General features: G+C 39.3%; 1 protein-coding gene across 1 annotated transcript in view; it reads right to left on the bottom strand.

Annotated features, from left to right (window-relative positions):
* Nucleotides 1-9,833: 9,833 nt before the first annotated feature.
* NTF3 (neurotrophin 3) overlaps nt 9,834-19,487 on the bottom strand; it is a 59,719-nt gene continuing 50,065 nt past the window's right edge. Inside the window, exon 2 of the mRNA XM_068401137.1 lies at nt 9,834-13,623. Within this exon, the coding sequence (XP_068257238.1) occupies nt 12,829-13,623 (795 nt within the window). The 3' untranslated portion in view covers nt 9,834-12,828. The remainder of the gene's footprint in view (nt 13,624-19,487) is intronic.

The following is a 19,487-nucleotide window of genomic DNA, read 5'->3' as shown; positions in this document are numbered from 1 at the left end:
GTAAGTAAGCTCAGTAAGCTACCCTCCTATTCTGGCATGCCAACACCTTGTCCCGGGGGAGCATGTGAGTAGTGGGTACTACGTCACAAAGCAGTCAGTTGTTACACTGCAAGATAATGACCTTTTTCTGCTTCATGACTCTTCCAAGCTTTGCAGGGGATTTTGGAAGAGCTGATAAGACTGTAAGACAAAAAAATGTAGAAGTTGTCACTGTTTTGCATTTGTTGTGTACTGTAGCTTGAAAGAAAAATTTAAGAGCTGTAATAGCAGGGAACACTGAGCTGGCAGAAAGAAGAGTGCGGAGAGGCAGACAGTATCAATGACTGTGTTCTGTGCTTTTACGAAATGTGATAGTTGGGAAGAGTGTTTTCAGCTCCGGAGTTTGCAAGGCTCCTGCACCTTGTGACCAGTGGTTCTTCTGTGGTGCTTTGGGTGTCACCAGTGCTCACTCTCAAGCAGAGGTGCCACTGACAGATGAATAAGTAACTCCTTGCAACAGTCTTAGCAACATCTTGCCTGCATTGCACCAGTTGTACTTCTGAACTAAAGTGCACACAAGTGCTATGCAATTAAGCCTGAATCATAGTATATTTCATGTCTATACTCTACATTGGCTCAGCCACTACAGTCATAGCAATCCTAAACTGTAGGGCCAGATGTTGTCCTCATAGTAGTAGAAGTGGTCAAGCTGAACACTGGGGCAGAAACAGTGTTCATCCCTACAGGGTTCAACATGCCTGTGGGTTGGTTAACTACTTCAAACACTCTCTGCAATGGAGGCTGCTTTCTCAGCATCCTGCCTTTGGTGCAGGTGCCGAAGATTTTTCCATGGACTCACAGTCCAAATGTTGCCTTTACAGGCAGTAGAAAGCATTATCTGGTACAGAAGAGACACCTGTTTCCAAGTGCATGCAAATGTGTTTTGATGTGCTGCCTTCCTACTTGGCTTGTGTTATGGGAACAACATCAATATAGTGGGAAATCCTTTTAAAACGTCTAATATTTCATTGTTACTTTGAAGGCTGCTGTGCTGGCCTATGGGACAGAGCTGTGTTGCCATCTCAGAGGAATGCAACCCTGCCTTTCTCCACACGAAGCTGTCCTGGCTGAGGGCCTGGCAGGGCCTATTTCTGATAAAGCAGACGGTGTCTTTCCATTCAACCACCTTTCATTCAAACACCAAAGAAAACTTTGTTCTGCCTTGCTGTACAGCTGTTTTTTTACAGCACTGTGTTCCCAGATTAAGGAATCAGTTATATTTTTAACTTGCAAAATGTCTTTCCCATTAGTCTTTCCTATTTGATCTTCATGGGTGGCCTTCAGCTTCTTGGCCTCAACTATTCCTTAACCTTAGTCAATCTTCTTCTTGGTTTATCCTGTCCCCTGCCCAGCCAAGAAATGTTTGATTGTCCTGTACCCAATTCGTCATCTCTATCTTAAACTGCACTTTTTTATTTGAGGACTGGCATTTTGGCCCCGCTGCCAAATGTCCGAAGAAGTTGCCTCTTGCTTCCTTGCTCTCTCCCATCCTCCCTCTCTCTTCCCCTCTCTTTCTTCACTCTTTGAAGCTGTTTGCCCTGGGATTTCAGTCTCCACTGTCACATAACCCCTTTCATTTTTGGTCAGTGTTGACAGCTTTAACTTCATTTTCAGAGCTCACACTTGTGCTGAAAACACCTGGGACTTCCTCTTCACAGAACACCTGAAGTTGAAATGATGGTCTTGTGGTTCTCAGTCCATGTAACTTTCCTTTACCTAGATGGGATTTGTAGGTAAACCGTACTAGGGACAAGTCTTCCAGCCCATGGGAGGCTTCTGGAATTGCAGCCACAGTAGGTCTGTAAAGTAAAAAATCACAGCCACCTCATAGTCAGTCTAGTACCAAGGGCAAAAGGGAATCAATACGTATATAAATGTATATTTACCTGTAATGAACTATTATATTTTTCATTATTTTAAGGGAAAACTCATTTCCTTATGCACTAGATTAGATTAATGTTTTCTGAGCACTTACTCTGTCAGTGCCAAAAATCTCTCTCAATAAGCCCAATTCCTTTTCTCCTCATACGTAGTTCCTACTTTTAATCTGTTGGTGCACACTGGGCCAGAAGGCAAGCAAAATGGTCTGCAAATGAGGTTGTGATCCTGACAGAAAAGGAATATGTCCTCATTTTGTTTATCTTTTTATGTCTGTGATGGATCCATCACTCCCTAAGACAGGGATGCCCAGCCTGTAGCATACAAGCTGTTTCCAGCTGGCCAAATAATTCACCTCACAGTCTGGTTTTGGCCACCTTTCCTTAGAGTCCCTCACACGTGGGTGATAGACTAATAATCTGGAGAACTAATTAGGAAGGAAATGAACAGCAATCTGATTTACCCTGAATAGCACCCTATAATTCAACTTTCATTTAGAATTGGTTGGCTTTTTTAGAGAATCAGTTGTTTCTTCTGTCAGAGATGGTAACTTTTTCTTTAACTACATGGCATATAAGTTCATAGCCTTCCCTGTGTTAGTTGTGACAGTTGCCCAGCCCCTCCAAGGCAGCCAGGAAACACAGACACTGCTATCTAGAACCAGAAATTAAGTGCAGAGGGGAGTGAGATGTGAAAGCAGGTTTTAATGCTATCTTAACAGCTGTTCGTCAGCTTCAGTGACAGCTATTAGTCCTTTTCTTTTAGCACTTCTGGATCTCCACAGTGAAGGATGCTCACCTATCCTGACAGTGAGGACGATATTAAACAGCATTCAAGTCAAAAGTGCAGGAAGGACCCACATAGGAAGATGGAGAAAGGAAATAGCCCAAGTACTTTCATTATTCCACATGACGTTTAAGCTATATTAATGGTAGGAGGGATAAATTCAGAGAAATTGCAGGGAAGTTTCTTTGGGCATGTGACTAGAATATTAATCTGCAGTTGTAGCCACCTTCTAGGCAGCTATATGAACAAGAGTCACTAGGCAAGGAGAAAGTAATCTCAAATTATTAACCAAAACATTTTATTTTCTGTTTCCTCAGCGACTTTTAGAAAGTGCTACAGTCAAACCCCTCATTTGAAGGGGATTGTACAATTTGCCTTCAAACATGTGATGTGGGCACCTAAGTCAGTAAGGTGGTCTTGATAATTTCACCCCAGGTCTAAAGTTGTTTCCGCAGTTACCCACTGAATGACTTCTTCCCCTGGTTCAGCACATTTCCAGTTATCTTTGCATGTAATTCATATTCCTTTCCCCAGCTCCCTGTCCAGATGACTGCAGTCATACCCAAGTCTATCTGAATGACATTTTCAAGTAAGAATTTGTGAAGTACTTCCAAATGCTTTACTGCACTCTAGATATTACTTTATCTGCTAATTATGTTCTTTGATTTAAAAAAACAAATGATCAGTTTTATTTGGTGCGTTCTTTTCTTGATCCTATAAATCCATGGCATTTTATTGATCATGATTCATTTATTAAGCACATAATTCAGGACCCACTGGAAATTTATGTAGCTTTTTACAAACTTCCATGGACCTTGGATCAGGTCTTAAATGTTTACAGATTACCTGTTATGCTTTTTTTTCCTAGGAATTTTAAGCAAAATTTATGGGATGGGAACTACTAGGTTTGCTCATATTCTTGTTCCATTTGTTTTTTTTAGTGAATCACTATTACTTCCAGTAATAAAATCTCTAAGGAACCTTATTATTACTCTGGTCCATAAAAACATTTGACCATGTGCTTAGCTTTAAGCACAGGGTCAATTTTACCAACTTCAAGACAGCTATTCTTCTCTTTAAAATTGGGCATATGTTTAAGGGCTATTTTGGATCAAGACCTATGCAAGCAGGTTGAGTGAACTAAATCCATTTAAATGCAGCTCAGGTTATGGAACTGGCTCTCAGTAAATCCTGACTGTATATTTTTTTTAAGAATGAATTGATAAAACACTCCCACAGCCAGATGGACAGCATGGGCTTACAGATTTAAGTGAAGAATTTTTTAGGAGTGGTTACCCTGATTATTAGCAGAGACCCACTACATGTTTTAAGTATGAAAATCTCCCTGACAGCAGAATTTCAGCTCAAGCTATTATATTTTACTTTCATGGGAAAGGAATGGATTTTACAAGGCAGTAATCAGAGAGGGATGAACCCTATGAGAAAAAAAAAATAAAAGAATTCTTGCTATTATCAAAGGCCAGCTAATCCTTTTTTCTTAAGATTACAAACTTTTGTGTTTTTTTTTTTCTCAGCTTCTGCTTCTCTCTCTTATTGTTATCCTTGTTAAACTCCAGTTTTGGCTTTCCATTGAATTTCTTGCCATAAACTTTTGTGTTATTTGCTGTAGTCACACCTCCTGAGGTGTAGTTCTTCACTTATGGAGCCTCCACTGTTCCCACTGAGTAGGTCATTACTGGGGGCAATGGAATATTTAGTATACACTTCATGGAATAACAAATGACCTTAGGGCTGACAGAAGCGGACACTTCAGATTATGTTTAGGGACTGTAAAATATTTGGCATTTATGAAGACTTTATGGAAAAGCAGATTAAGAGAAAAATCTTGAAGAACTTTTCCAAGCCCACAAAGTCAATCTGTATGCCCTTGTTTGCATATCAAGTCATTACTGAAGGCTGGTAAAGGCTACAAAATTCAGGATGTAATGCTTACCCAGAATGAATCATTTCAGTTTATTTCAGATTGTAGTTCTGGAGTGCTTCTAATGTAGTAAAAGTTACCATGTTAATTACACTCAATATTTGTTTACTGAAAAATTCTTGGGAAAGCCTAAATATGAAGTTTCTGGTGAATTAAAAAGAAACTCAGGTGGGCAGCTCTGTTCAGCATGACTGAGTTCTTTGTCTTAGCTGAGATTAGATTGCTGTTGTCTAAAGCGGTTTTGTTTCTGAATAAGAGCATCTTCACTGAGCTTGTAGTGTGCACATGCTATCTTAATTTTCCAGTGTTTCTTCTGTTGACAATAGTTCCAGATTTCAGAATTTAGTTCTGAATGCCAGTACCTGCAAATCTAGCTTTTACTTCTTTCTCATCATTTCTTCAAGCAAAATAAGGCCCAATGAAGTTGCATCTGAAGCAAGAAGTACAGTTTATTTTGAATGCTATGCGTGGTGGTTCTCAGGGAAGACTAGCTGGTACCATGGAAAGCCCCTGGGTTTACCTGGTGAGCTGCATTGAATCAATCTGAGATCTGACTACAATATCCCTCCATTCTGAGCAGATGTAGTTTAAAGCTGCTACAGCATAGAAGTGTAGGCCCCCTGTAAACTATCACATTAAATAATTTGGTTGGTATTCATCATGTAATTACTCAGGCAGCAACTATGTGGTATACAGAAATTGAGAGTCTGATTAAGTACAGAGCTCACCACCTGCTTTAAAATGTCAGAGGCATAATTCCAAGCTTTACTGTATCAGTAAAAACTGGGACTAGTCCTACTGAAGTCAGACATTAAATCTGTGTGAGATCAGAATAGAGTTAAGTATTTATTAGTTGTATGTGTGGTGGTTCCCCCTAAAACTGTATACATGACTTAAACACTTTCCACTATTCAGATTGTTTTTTTCTGTACGTTTTGGATGCGAGTGAAACAGTTCAAGAGTAAATATTGCTAAAAAACCTCCCACACACTTTTGCCTTCCTCTTTAGTCTTTCACTTTGTGTGATCCGGGTCCAAACCATTGCAGGATTGCCTTGATATTTCTTAAACTTGATTTACGAAATGGCAGTGTGTATCCTTCTCTTGGATACACACTGATTCTGTGGGAAGAGATGAAGGATCTGTCCCAGGATCAGCATGCAAGATGATGGAGTTGACCTCATGCTCACTTTATCTGGCTGTTGTGAATGGGGAAGTGTGTTGTGCAGCTATACTGTCATTGCTCTCCATTTTTGTGCCACTGACACACCCCAGTCTCCATGGCATTTAGAAAAAGAGAGGAAGGAGCCACAGAGACTGCTGACCCCCTCTCCTCAATCCAGTCATGGTACTGTGGTGCTCTTCTTTTCCACTCACATACAAATGCTCCCTGCAGCAGGATCTATATCAGAAGGCACCACGTATTTTTGTAGTGAACCACCAACATGGTAAGAGGAAACCTGAAGGGAAAATAGATCACTGAATGACTCTGCTAAAGGAGAATTTTCCTCTTACTGTCTACCTTCCATTCTCCAGCATCGTCATATCCCTTCAAGAAAACTACATGCAGCAGGCCTTTCTCAGGAACCCATATTTTCCATTTCTGTGGAAAAAAAAAAACCAAAAAAAAAGGGAGTTTGAGACAAAACTGTTCCCATGAGAACACCCTTTTGCATAATTACCTTTATCTGATTATAGTGGGAGAAGGTTTTTTTTCACATTTAGCCCTGCCTAGGAGAAGTACCATGTCCTGACACCAAGTCTCAGGAATCCAAGACAGCCAAGATTATTGACCTAGGAGTTATGTGCCTGTGAGTCAGATCCTGAGATCAGGAGGATCATGACGGCTGTACTGTCTATTTTATATGTTTGAGGGGTCTAATTTTCAAGGAAACAATGCAATAATTATTGCCCTGCCCATCCCACTTCTTGTACCCTTCAGCTCTCCAGCTGGCCTGTTTCTACCTCCTCAAGACTTCAAACATAGGTCCTAGTGATATCATGGCAAGACACTGTGACTGTGGCAGCTGAGCTGTCACTCTCTGCAGAATGAAAAATTTCCTTCCTGGAAGTTTTTTCCTCGGGACATAAATTCAAAGATCATGCTTTGACCTGTGATGTGGCTTATATATTGGGGTTATGTTGTATGCTCTGTCAGCAGTGTAGAAATGAACAAATTTCTATCTATCTTATCTTCTGAACTTAATGGGAATCACATTTAGTAGCTTTGTGCAATAACAAACATTAAAAAAAAATTGCACTCTATATGAGCAGTAGGCTATGTCACATATGAATCTGACATATGAATCTCAAGGTATTTGTAATCACTCGACAAAAGCTGTCATTTGATATTTTAAAATTATTTAATCTTTGAGCCTCAGAAGCAGATTCTGTCACTGTCACAAGTTTGGTTTAACTATCTACTTTACTAATGTGAGACTTAAAACTTTTACATTGCCCAGCAACTTCAGAGCCATATTTCTGCTCCATTATCCACAAAGATTGCACACCACAAACATCTACAAGCAGTAAGTTGAGGTGCTTATTATACAAAATTCCATGTGTAAAACAAAACCAAGATTTGTAATAAAATTCCTTTCTCAGACACTGAGAACATAAATGGGAATCAACAGAAGTTATTTACAGTGCTAGACACAGTATTTTACTGCATACTTCCATTTACAGGTTTTTTTTTCTTTTGTAAATTACTGCTATATATTTGTGCACTGGTCATATCAGACAGTTCAAAACACATTTTAAAACTTAAATCCTTCGAAGTAGACAAAATAATGAACAATTTTTAAGACACCAATGTTAAAACTTTAGCTTGTTTTGTGTGGTGGATAATGCTTTCAACTTAGGCTCCCCCTTATGCATTCAATTTGGATGTAATACCTTCTGAGCCAAATTCTGCCCTCACTTAACAGCTTCATAGTCCTAAGTGCTGACAACATAGGTCTAACCGAGAGCGAGACTTCATCATCTGTGCTCAGTGAGCATAGTTAATTCCTAATCAACGCAGTGGGATTGACCCCAATTAATAGAAGTTCATTTGCCTTTTGAATTCATGTTTCAGATGTTCTAATGGTATTTCTTTAACCCTTGTCATAGCGGGAAAGAGTCTTTCATCTGAGGTTATAGTTGAACAATCTCTCTCCCTCGCTTTCCTAAATCTCTGTAAGATGTTTGCCACCCAACAGCTATGACTCCCTGATTTTTTCAGCACTTACTTTCCTTCTCTCCTAGCCTCCATGGAAATATTTTTGCTTAGAGAAAAGGATCACCCTACCTTCTTCCTTAGCATCCTCCCTTGGACAATTTAGTATTTTCTGTCAAGTGGTCTCAATGGAATTTACAAATAATGGACCTGGTCTATCAATCAATGATGCTCTCTCTTCCCTGTGAGACAGGTAAATAGTAACAACATGCTGCATTTTAGAGAGGGGACAACTAACATGCTGCAACCACATCACCCTTTTACAGAAGGTCCATCCAGATTCACATAAGGCATGCTTTTGGGCAGGCAAAAAATGTGAACTGAGAAACTGTTCTTCTGTCAAAGGTCTACTTGACATCTCAGCCCTTGGACATGCAGGAAGCAACCCTTGATTATGCAGCCCTTGAAACCTGCAGCTTAAGACTAAAGCAGAACAGGAGCTTTGGGAAGGTGGATGTAAAGATGGAATAGGGCTGCCGCACTCTCTTTTTGATCCTCAGTTGCCCTGCACACAGCCACTTCTCAAGTGTGAGTTAGAGCAGCCTGGCCATGATCTCATCTAATTGAGTGGCTAACGGCTCCAAAATAGCCTGTGATCAAAATGTCCAGAGGCATGAGGTCATGACATCAAAAGGCCAGTTCCGTAGTGAAAGTATGGCTTTCAGGTGCCGCTGGATTTGAAGCTCAGTAGTAAAACAAAGGAGAAATCTATATTTGGGGACCTTCATGGAAAGCATTACCATTTGCTGTTCATCAGAGGTACCAAAGCAACTAGCAATTACCAAAAAAAATAAAAAAAATCCAGCTCATGAAGGTAATAAGTTTCACGAAAGAATGCAATTTTTGCCACAGAGGTTAGTTAAATAATTTAACTGGGAATGTCATTGCTGAGCTCTGCAGCAACCTGCACAAAACTGCATGGACCTCCAGCGATAGCAAATTGCTGACTCTCCCAGGAAAGGTTTTGTTATTCTTATATTGCTTGACTTTTTTACACCACATCTGTGCTTGCTTCGTCATTCTGCCATCTGCTGTAACAAAATACAGGCAAAGCATTTCAGAAAACAACCCCTCCACACTTTAAAATGCTCCAACCTGGAGCACAGACCTTTACTTCTCACAAGCTATAGTGCTTATTATCCTCTCCTCCTCTTCCTCCCTCAGTTCCCCCCACCACATGCATGATGAATTACATACACGCACCAAGTGTGGAGAATACAGAATCCCATTGATTTTGCCACAAAGTTTCTATTAAATGAAATGAATGGTTGTGCACTTTACTGAGCTATGTAAATGTGTTTTCTGAAAAGTCAGAAATAGCAGAAATTTATAATTAAATTTTTAATTTTGGAACTCTCAATCAGACTTGTTTCCTGTTTGGTATTGTCTGTAGATACACAATGCATAGCTGAGTGAAATACGCTGATTGCTAAAGCATCGAAATAACAGAATATGAGTGGAGTGGTTTCGAGCACACACTCTGTATATAGTCCAGTCGAAGTTTCTTCCTGGTGCAGCCTCACAAATCTCTTGGTAGCAGTAAACTCGCTGCACAGACTTCATTCCTGAACACATGTTCAAAGGTGATAAAATAAATGCAGATGGTTTCCCAAAACCTCAGTGGAGCATTTTTTACTGTTACTAAATGGACTGTAAAAAAAACTAGGGAAAAATAGAGAAAATACGGTTTGACACAGACGGGCAATTTCAGAATAGCATTCATTTGTTTGGGAGACAAGCTAAATAAAATGTGCTTTTATAATGATCTATTAGCAAATCAATACAGACAGAGCATCTGAGCTGCCCAATGGGAGTGAGTTTTAGAACACTCAAATTAAACTAGAATTGCAAGCTGAATATTTTACTTAATTACTTAACACACATGCAAAAAAAGTTGGACAGGAACTTTGAATTCATTGTGCTATGACCAAAGTTGACAAGAAAACCATCCCCAGCTACAGTGAAAACAGGATTAGACCTTAACAAATTTATTACAGGCTTTGTTTACAAACTTGTTACAAAATTATACAGCATCTTATGTGGACACAAGATTTACAAGAATGCGTAACTGATGTGTGTGTTTGCTCTGCTCTCTGGTTGAGATCTGCAGGTTTTTCTTCGCTCAGGGCCCGATCCAGCTTCCACTGGAGAAGGTGAGAATTTTTCCATTGACTTCAGTGGAAACTGGATCAGATCCAGAGGGTAACACTTCCGTTCATTGTTATATTGGGGTGGGAAAAGGCAGCCAATCTAATAACCTTATGCACCATGCTTCTTTATCATATAATGTGTTTCAGATGACAGACGTTGTATTTAATCTGATACATTTTTGCTGGGCGTTTGTAAAATACTTGGTAAAGTTAAGAGTCAAAGACCAGTTTGTGTTACTGGATTTACAGTTGAAAATGACAAATTCTTTTCTTTGAACCTATAAAGAATGAGCCTCCCTTGATTTTCGGTGAGCAGAAATAAAGGCATTAGGATTGACTCTGATGTTTACATTGCTATAAACCTACATTTTCTTGCCTGTCTTCAATAGAATTTCTCTAGATTTACAGTGATGTAAACAAGCATGGCATCCACACTGTAGGAACAAGGTAGTTTCCAATTAATGGGATATAGGGTCTGTAAGCAATAGTGACTAACCAAGCTCAGTTAGTTTTCTTACTTCCTCTTCTCATATGGAGATAGACCTATCATCTGGCATGGTGAAGCATGGAGATCTCTGAAGTTAATGATCCATGACAATATCTGCTCTCAATTACTTACAGCATCTGAAAAATATCTTTATTTGGGAATTCAAGGTCTAAAATTAGGTTTTTAACTTGCAAAAATTTTCAGTGGGACAGAACTCTGAAAAATATGCTTATACCTCCAAGCTAAAAAATTAGTGGGTAGGGGTTATTTTTTCCCTGTTGAAACTTAAACTTTCCTACTAGTAAAACTAGAAAAAATTTTGTTGAGGATTTTTTTTTTAATGTTTGCCAAGGAAGGAGAACATGGGAAAAATTCTAGTCAGATCTATCAGATATCGAGTTCCTTGTTATATTACATACTATCTTTCCTTTTAATGATTGCCTTGGTATTGAACTTCTGAAGTTCTCTTGAAGCAAAGTTAGGGTTTAGTCCTGTGAGGTGGTGATATTTCCTGTAATGTAAATCCCCTGGCCTCATGTTGAAAATTAAGATGGTTCTCAAAACCTTTGTTTATGGCCTCTCCTGCAGAATTATACCTACACGCTCCAACCTGGCTTTCAGAGTCCCTGCTATTCCAGTGCTTGATCTCATGAGCAACCTGTCCAGTTCTCCAGTGGTTTTACGATATATAACTCACTCTGTAAGGGATTAGGGGAGACCACACAATTTGCTGCATTTGATGACCTGTTGCAGATTTGAACTTGTTTCTCCAGTAGTAAAATCTCTATGAACAAAGGCATCCTTCAGCCTTGGTTCTGAGTGCCCTGATCTCATTCTTATTTGCAATACTGAACACAGTACAACAGTGAAAGCCATACTGTAAAAACCTAAGACCACTACAGCTGTAATGCTTTTCGAATGACTGGCATTTTTCAGCCCTGACTGTGTGTTAAGATCTAGCTAGACACAGATAATATATGCAGTCAATTCTTAATTCTGTTGATATCCATGACAAGACTCTCATTTACTTTTATGGGGGTGGGATCCCATCCAGGGCATTATCCAGCTAACGTGTAATAGACTATCTCTTCAAGTAGTGTAATTATTACTGTCCCCAGTGGAGCTACATGACAATACAAAGAAGGGTTTGAGGTATATGTATGCTAGCACATTTGTGTGTCCTAAGTAACAACTCACCTGTGCAATTGAAGAACTTCATTATAACTATGGACTACTTAGATTTCAGTCACCATACTGCTCAAAAAGATATATTATTTCATGTCCCTATGAAAGCTACCACGTTTGTCAAGCGGTTCTACACATTTTTCCCTCTGTGAAAAATGGAGAATGGATTGTTGAGGAGAAGAACAGCTTTGTACGGGTGTGTAGCTTTGATATCCATGCCAGGATATCGTATCTTTCTTTATTACAATTTGCAAGCCAAGGGCTCTTTTAATGTTAAGACACCACCAGCTTAGTTTCTACTTTAAAAACTCAGACAGAGAGGAATGACGCAACAATGCAAACAGAAGATAATTGATTCATGTGAAGAGGAAGAGGCTGATCGTAATAAGTCGTAAATTCTGAAGAAACCGTCTTTCATGTATTATATTAATTATCAATTTAGATTGGTTCTTGGCTTCAGTAAGTTTCTGCTACAAATATCTTAGATTTTTTTCATATTTTTTCTATGACAAACTGGCAGCATTAGAAACAGTTGCAAAACAAATGTGCTTCAAAAACATAAACAAAAGTTACTGGATTATTAGCAGTCATTCTGAAATGCTAACAGAGAGAAAATGGTTATTTCACTGGCAAAGATGGCATAATACACAGAAATTGTATTTTATGGCTACTTGATGCCTGTAATGTTGACATCGTCTGCAGGCTACAACATGTATTTTGGTCCATTTTTGTTTTGGTGGTGAGGAGTCAACACTGCATCCAATGGATGTATAAAGCGGGGAATATAAATATGTACACAACTCTTGACATTGATCTGATTTTTAACAAGTTTACTAAATGACAGTCACTGGCTTGACAATACTGAATGAAAAATACTGATTTTACACAGATTTTACAGTAAGGTTATGGTATGCTGCTGAGAAGCAGTGTCACAAACATAGTCTAAAAAAAACCCGGAGTTGCCCACAGCAGAGGCACACACCCTTTGCTCTTGTTTATTGAGAGAGAAAGCTTATATACTGTAGATTTGCTGAAGTTTAATAAATAAGGTCAACTTATAATATATAAAACAATATAAACATTTATATGCTACATGCATATCATATAATTTAAAGTAATAATTTATATAGCAAAGAGATGCAGATTTATGTTCTTCCTATTTTCCTTGACAACGCACACACGCAGGAGGTGTCTATTCTTATCCATCTCCAGCCTACCAGTTTATTGTTTTCTGAAGTCAGTGCTCTAACGTACGTTTGGGATGTCTTGCACTGGGAGTTCCAGTGCTTGTCATCAATGCCGCGGCAACCGTTTTTTACAGGCTTGGCTTCTTTACACCTCGTTTCATAAAAGTATTGCTTAACTGGGGAGTTCCCTGTTTTAATTTCTCCCAGCACAGTTACCTGGTGTCCTCTAATGTCAATTGCAGACGATTTGTCCGTGACCCATAAACTTTCACTGTCACAAACGGAATATTCCCCTCGGTGGCTCTTGTGCTCCGCGTACCTTTTCCGCCGGGAGGTTCTGTTCACCACCACCGAATTTCCAATATAATCCTCCATGAGGTACAGCGGCGGCGGTTCCAGTGGCGTGTTGTCACTCAAGAGGACTCGGGGAGAGTTGTAACGTCTCTGCTGCCTTAAGAGGTCTGTATCCATTGAGATAACTGGCAGGAAGTCTGATTTCACATTTTCATCTCCATCTATGTCTTGCTGAGTGTCTGCTTTCTGCACTGTGGTTTGATAGTTTTCTTTAATATCGACCATCTGCTTGGAAATCTTGTTTTTCAAAATGTCTGCCCGAATGAGTTTAATAATAAGAGAATTTACTGAATCTTCCGGCAAACTCCTTTGATCCATGTTGGTAGACTGGATGCCACGAAGATAAGCAAGAAATATCACATAAAACAAGATGGACATCACCTTGTTCACCTGTAAGATCTGAAAAGAAACAGAAAGTCAACATAAAAAACAATTAAATAGGGAAGTTTACTAGATGATGTGGACATGAAAATTCAGATTTGTTTTTAACATCTTGCATCTTCTGCACATTATAGATACAGATAGGCCACATGAGAAAATTTTTCATTATATTTTACAATGAATATAACTGGTTTCGAACTTTTTTTTTCAGTGTTTCATCCATATTTCATGCACTTTTCAGGATGATCCCACTTTTCCTCTTTTCATGTATAGTCACAGATATGTAAGTTAGGTCCTTTCTCTATAGAGGTAGGTAGCTACTCATGGGATAGTATGCCCAGGTCTTGGCAGCCGGCAAAGGCCAAGTCACTTTCACAGAGTCTATTCTACAGAGAGTTTTAGTTTCAAAATTACAAGATTATGTAGAGTAACAGTTTATCTAATGGTGTAAAATGAAGAAGTTCTGACTTTGCTAAGTCTTGTCAATTTTTGTGTGTTCATGTCTTATGGATCCTTCAAATTCCTATTCATCAAATGGCTTGTGTTTAACTTTACCCTAAGAGCATCTTCCTATACTGGGAAATATATACTGTGTTTCAATAGCTCTTTCTCTCTCTTTCTCTCTCTGATGTTATAAGGGAAAGTATCGTTGAAGGAAAAGGATGCAGTCAAGCAGCAAAGTGGGGTTTCTTATATTTTGAACTTCAGAAAGCAGTAGTTAGACGTTTGTAAATCAAGTGAGAAGTTCGGATGGATCCACAGACCATTTTGTACTGGTTGCTTGCAGGGTTGGGGCCTGGTTTTTTTTCGTTTTGTTTTGTTTTTAATGAAGTTCCTTCATTACATTTATAAGAAGTGGAAGAAAATTGATTGCAGTTAGAATATTCAAGGGCAGCCAGAGGACCTCTCCCCCAACCCAAAATTGAAGAATCTAGTTTAAAAAGACCAAAATGAACTCAAGATCAAGATTTTGAAAACTGGACCTAAAAGTGTGCTTCTTCTCTGTACTGTACTTTGCCATGAACTGCTCTATATGGATTCTTCTAGTGTCCTTGTAGTTGTAGATCCTAAGCATCTTCTAGAAGCTCATTTGTCATTTCTGGGTAGATCTTTCTGTCGTCCTGTTTGTGTAGTTGAGAACTGCGAGCATTTGTCTAAGGAGGTGTTTTTTTTACCTTGTGGATACCTGTATATTTTGTATTTGCACTTATATTTAAATGAAAATAATTTTCAATGTAAAATGCTAAATCATGGAATCAAACCATCACTTTGAAGTACACCTATTTTAGTGAAATTGTTGCACAAGTAGTGGATTGAAGGAGAAAATACTAAACTTGTGTTAGAGCAATCTCATACCATGTGGGAAGCCCTGACTGTAGTACTGCTTCAAGTGACTCAAAACAGTCTTGAACTTGATTCTCCTGCACTGCAAGCACATCCACTACGTGTCAGACAACTAGCACTCTGGGATGAAGGCACAGAGTTAGAGAACACAGAATAGATGGAGTTGGAAGGATCCTAAGGAGATCATCTAGCCCAATCCCACTGCTCAAAGTAGGGTCAGCTAAAGCAGCTTGCACAAGGCTGTGCCCATTCAGGTTTTGAATATCTCCTTGGATGGATACTCCACAACCCCTCCAGATAAACTGTTCCAGTGTCGACCACCATCACAATAAATAACAAAACAAAACAAAACAAAACAAAGCAACTCACATTTCAGTACTATTTCTTGTATCTCAATTTCTGCCCATTGCCTCTTGTCCTTTCTTGGGACACCCCTGAGAAGACCCTAGCTCCATTTCTTAGTCCCTCCCATCAGGTATTTCTGCTTTGATAAGGTACCCCTGAGCCTTCTCTTCTCCAGTCTGAAAAGCCCCAACTCTCTCAGCCTCTCCTCATATGACAGATGGCCCAGTCCCTTAATCATCTTTGTGGACTTGCTTCTGTATGTCCATGTCTCTCCTGTACTGGGGAGCCCAGAACTGGACACAGTACACAAGATGCAGCCTCACCAGTACTGAGTTGAGGGGAAGGGTCGCCTCCCTCAACCTGCTGGTGACGCTCTGGGTGCTCTGTATTTTTCCCAGAAGAAATTGCAGAGAAAGCAGACATCTTAAACAGAAAATTTTCCACTGCTTCCAATCACCATTTTCTGTTTAAGAAGTTAAACCATTTTCTATTTAGAAAGGCAAAAAAAAAGAAAAATTTACTGGAGAATCCTCTATCTGCTCTAAGCAAAACTCCTTTTAGCAACTGTGAGTCCCCATTTCATGGTTTGGAACTGCAGCAAAATCAGAGCTACCCTGTGTGGATGTGTGTTCTGTCCTTTTATGGACAAGAAATGTGTTTTCTCCATTCTCAGTTTGTCACAGTATGAGTTCACCTAAATCTAGACTGTTTCTTGCAGCAATGTTATGCTTTGGAAAAAAAAAAAAATCTAAGATTTTCAGTTACCATACAATTACTGTCATACCTAAACAAATACTAACTTAATGTAGATGGATCTCAGAGCCCAGACTGTGCTGTATAAAAAGACCTCTTCCTGTGCAATTTGGTCTTCCCTCAGTAAATTATCTACTTTTAAAAACAGTAAAAATATTATGACACAGATGCCATTCAGAAGATTTTTTAGAACACTCAGAAGGGCTAACTCGTGCACAGTATGACACACAAGTCCACAGGATGGTGAGCAAAGCTCTGACAATGCTCAGCTCAAAAGCTGAAAGTATTATTCATGCCAACATGCAGCTGCGTGTAATCACTGGTCTGCTTAGTTTCAGAACTAAGTGGCACTAGCAAAATACACAAGTTGGAGCAGGTGATGAGGTGGGAAAAGTATGACTGGAGTTCCTGCAGGCTCTTTAATGTCGTGCTGCACACAAAAAGGAAGGGCTAGGGACCTCAGAATTAGAGCAGTTCAAATAAACTATTTTTCTTGTCCAGGGAGGAACCCTGTTAATGAAAAAAAATGTTAAAAAGTACTTTTCTGAACCTAACGTAAAATGTCATGCGGATTTGGTGGGAAGGGTGTTAAACTATTCTGAAATTTGACTTGGAGTTTGATTTGTACTTGGCAAATTATTTGCTGCAAAGTAAAAATGTTTCAGAACCAATCTTTACATTTTTCTGGGATGTTTTGGTGTGCGAAATTTGGAAAAAAAATGCAAACTCTTGATGAGATTACCATTTTCAGGGAGTTCCTCCAAGACGATTCACCTAGGAGGTTCATAAGTGGTGTGTTCAGAAATTCCAGCCCATGACTCAAAGTTGTCAGGCTGCCCGTGAAGTACAGCACCTAAGAATATGCCTAAGGCACTATGCTAGCTAGGAGAAATGGACTTCACTGAGAAACTGCATCTGGTTTATGGCCTTGGCTCTATTTTGAGTGTAAGACACATTAAAAATGTATTGGTTGCAGGGCTGGGCAATATTGCTTTTGATAAATAGCTCTTTGGCCAAGATGGAACTTTGTGCCTGTCTAAAATGAGGATAATTTGCAATTTGTACTTTTTACTTTCTTTTCTTTTTGTTCAACCAATAAAAGGAGAGAAAAATGTAAAACATCGAAATGTATATGTTTTCATATTTTCAAATCAAATCATTCTCATGTTTCTGGACATGCTTCAAAAGTTACACAATGTAATTCACAAAACAGAAAAAGTTTTCACTCAGTATAGTGAGTGCGTATATAGTGAGCAAGTTAGATGTAGAGGAGACTTGCATTCAGAGGCAGGATTTCAACAGGGGTATCCTGTCTAAGAGAAAACTGACCTAACTTACAGGCTCCTGGGGCACAGGCTTGTATGGACCTTAGCAGAAGCTACTCCAACACAAGTAGCAATAGCTCTTTCTTCAGCCTTTTGGAGAACGGTGTAAAAATCCCCCAATAAATTAGTTCTTCACATGAATTTTTCTGTTCTCTCATTAAAAATTCTTAAAATTAAAATCTTTCATTTCAGGTAGAAAGACAGATTTTGTTCAAGCCAAACTTTCTCTAGTCAGCTGATGATTGTGAGATATTTTTGTTATTCTTCAAGGTTCTTCTTGAAATTTTCAATATGTAAAACCCTGAAAAGGTTCATTTTAGCTGTCTTTGTGGAATGTTTGCAGTCAAGTAAATGTGATGAATGGTCCTAGAAATGGACACAATACTATTTACACTCCTACAGGAAGTACAGACTGGATTACTATATTTAGAGCCTGGGCCTGGGTCCAGGTGCCAAATAGGCATAGACAAGCATTTCTATGCTGACCTCAGAATAAGAGCACAGACCAGAAGCATGCTCCCTAGTCCAGCATCAGCTGAAGTAACGTTATTACATAGAAATACAGAAGACCATAAACGGTGACTGCTTCCACTTCATTTCTGCCTGATGTCTGATGGAGCTGGAGTAATAACGCTGGTATCTGAGCTCAGTTTCTGTTTCCACAGACTGTCAGGTTAGCTGTGACACACAGCCTAGTCAACATTAAGGTGTATGAAGGTACATGACTTAAATAGGTCTTCAGTATATATTGGATATAATGACACATCCATTTGAACCAGTATAATCATCTTATTGTGCAGTACCTACTAGATACCTGTCCTGGAAGCCATGTGGTTGTAGAACAGTTTAAATAGTGTGAATCCAGAAGAATTGATCCAGCACTTCCTCTGGATTCACATCAAAAGGTATTCCTTGTTGACCTACCTGTTTATGGTGAACTCAACATTTGACTGGGGACTCAGTGGCTGGATATGATGGTAGATCACTCGTCTCACTTTGTGCCTGTGCCACAAAGATAGTAGGCAGCTACCTAGGGTGAACATTAGCAGCCTGACATGGTCTTGTTGCTGGGATATCCACCCCGTTTTCAGTCTCTCTCCTCCTATATGACCCAATTGCTTTTCTATTCCATATACCAGGAGTTCAGCAAGAGCTGCTGACATATTCCAGAAGGCTGTTTTTCCTGAGCTGCTGGGAAGCTTTGGACCAGCTCTGGTTTTGTATTGTGCTGTTCCGTGTGGCCTTCTAGATGCTGAGACACATCTTTGATGCTTTGAGCTCTTGCTAGAGGTGGTTAAGAAGAGGGTGGAGGGTGCATGGCTCTCAAATCAGCCTTTACATGTGCTCAGAAAACACTCTGCTGAGTGCAATTTGGAAAAGCAGTGGGCATCAAGGGAGGAAGACATATTTAGTCTCTCTGAGTTGGTCCCTTTGCAGAGTGTTAGTGCCCCCTTATTCAGAGATACTACCCTGGCTTTCAAAAGTGATTGCAAACATGGCAACAGAAGCGAAGATGACACTTAAAGTGAACAAGGAGTAGAACTGAGTGACAATTAGGCATTATGAATGGTCCAGAAGGTTTGTGGGAGCACGCATCACAGCATGGCAGGAAAACCAGCATATCCTGGTAATATAGAGCCAGCTGTTAATTTTTGACTTAGAGATTGCTGACATTTGTGGCACAGCAGGTACAAGCAAACACCATAGGAAAGAAAAGCTTATGCATTGCAAAGTTGTTTGATCTTTCAACTGTAGCTTAGTTTTACTCTGTCTTAATGGTTTGTGTTCCTGCCTATCACTGCAGTGTTAGCAGGGTATGAATGCTGTCTAATCTAGGTGTCTCAGAGAAGGCCTAAATTTAGGAAAAGTAAATAAGTAAAAAGTAAATAAGCTTACCTATTTCTTCCATCAATATATATAGACTCTGGCAAATAACTTCCTGCTCATTTGAGATGCAACACTTTACGTAGTGATGGAAGGCTTTGTTTTGTTTTGTTTGTGGTGATTTAAAAAAAAAAAAATCTGTATTGCTTTATTTTGACCAATCTCTGAACAGTCTACACAGCTGAAAAGCCAAGTGTCACTTAATATGTTCTGTGAAAATAATGAAATTTT

Source organism: Nyctibius grandis, chromosome 5 (assembly GCF_013368605.1).
Source record: "Nyctibius grandis isolate bNycGra1 chromosome 5, bNycGra1.pri, whole genome shotgun sequence".
Taxonomy (NCBI): Eukaryota; Metazoa; Chordata; class Aves; order Nyctibiiformes; family Nyctibiidae; genus Nyctibius; species Nyctibius grandis.
Note: the sequence above shows the minus strand (reverse complement) of the source record. Positions and strands in the feature narration are given on the sequence as shown.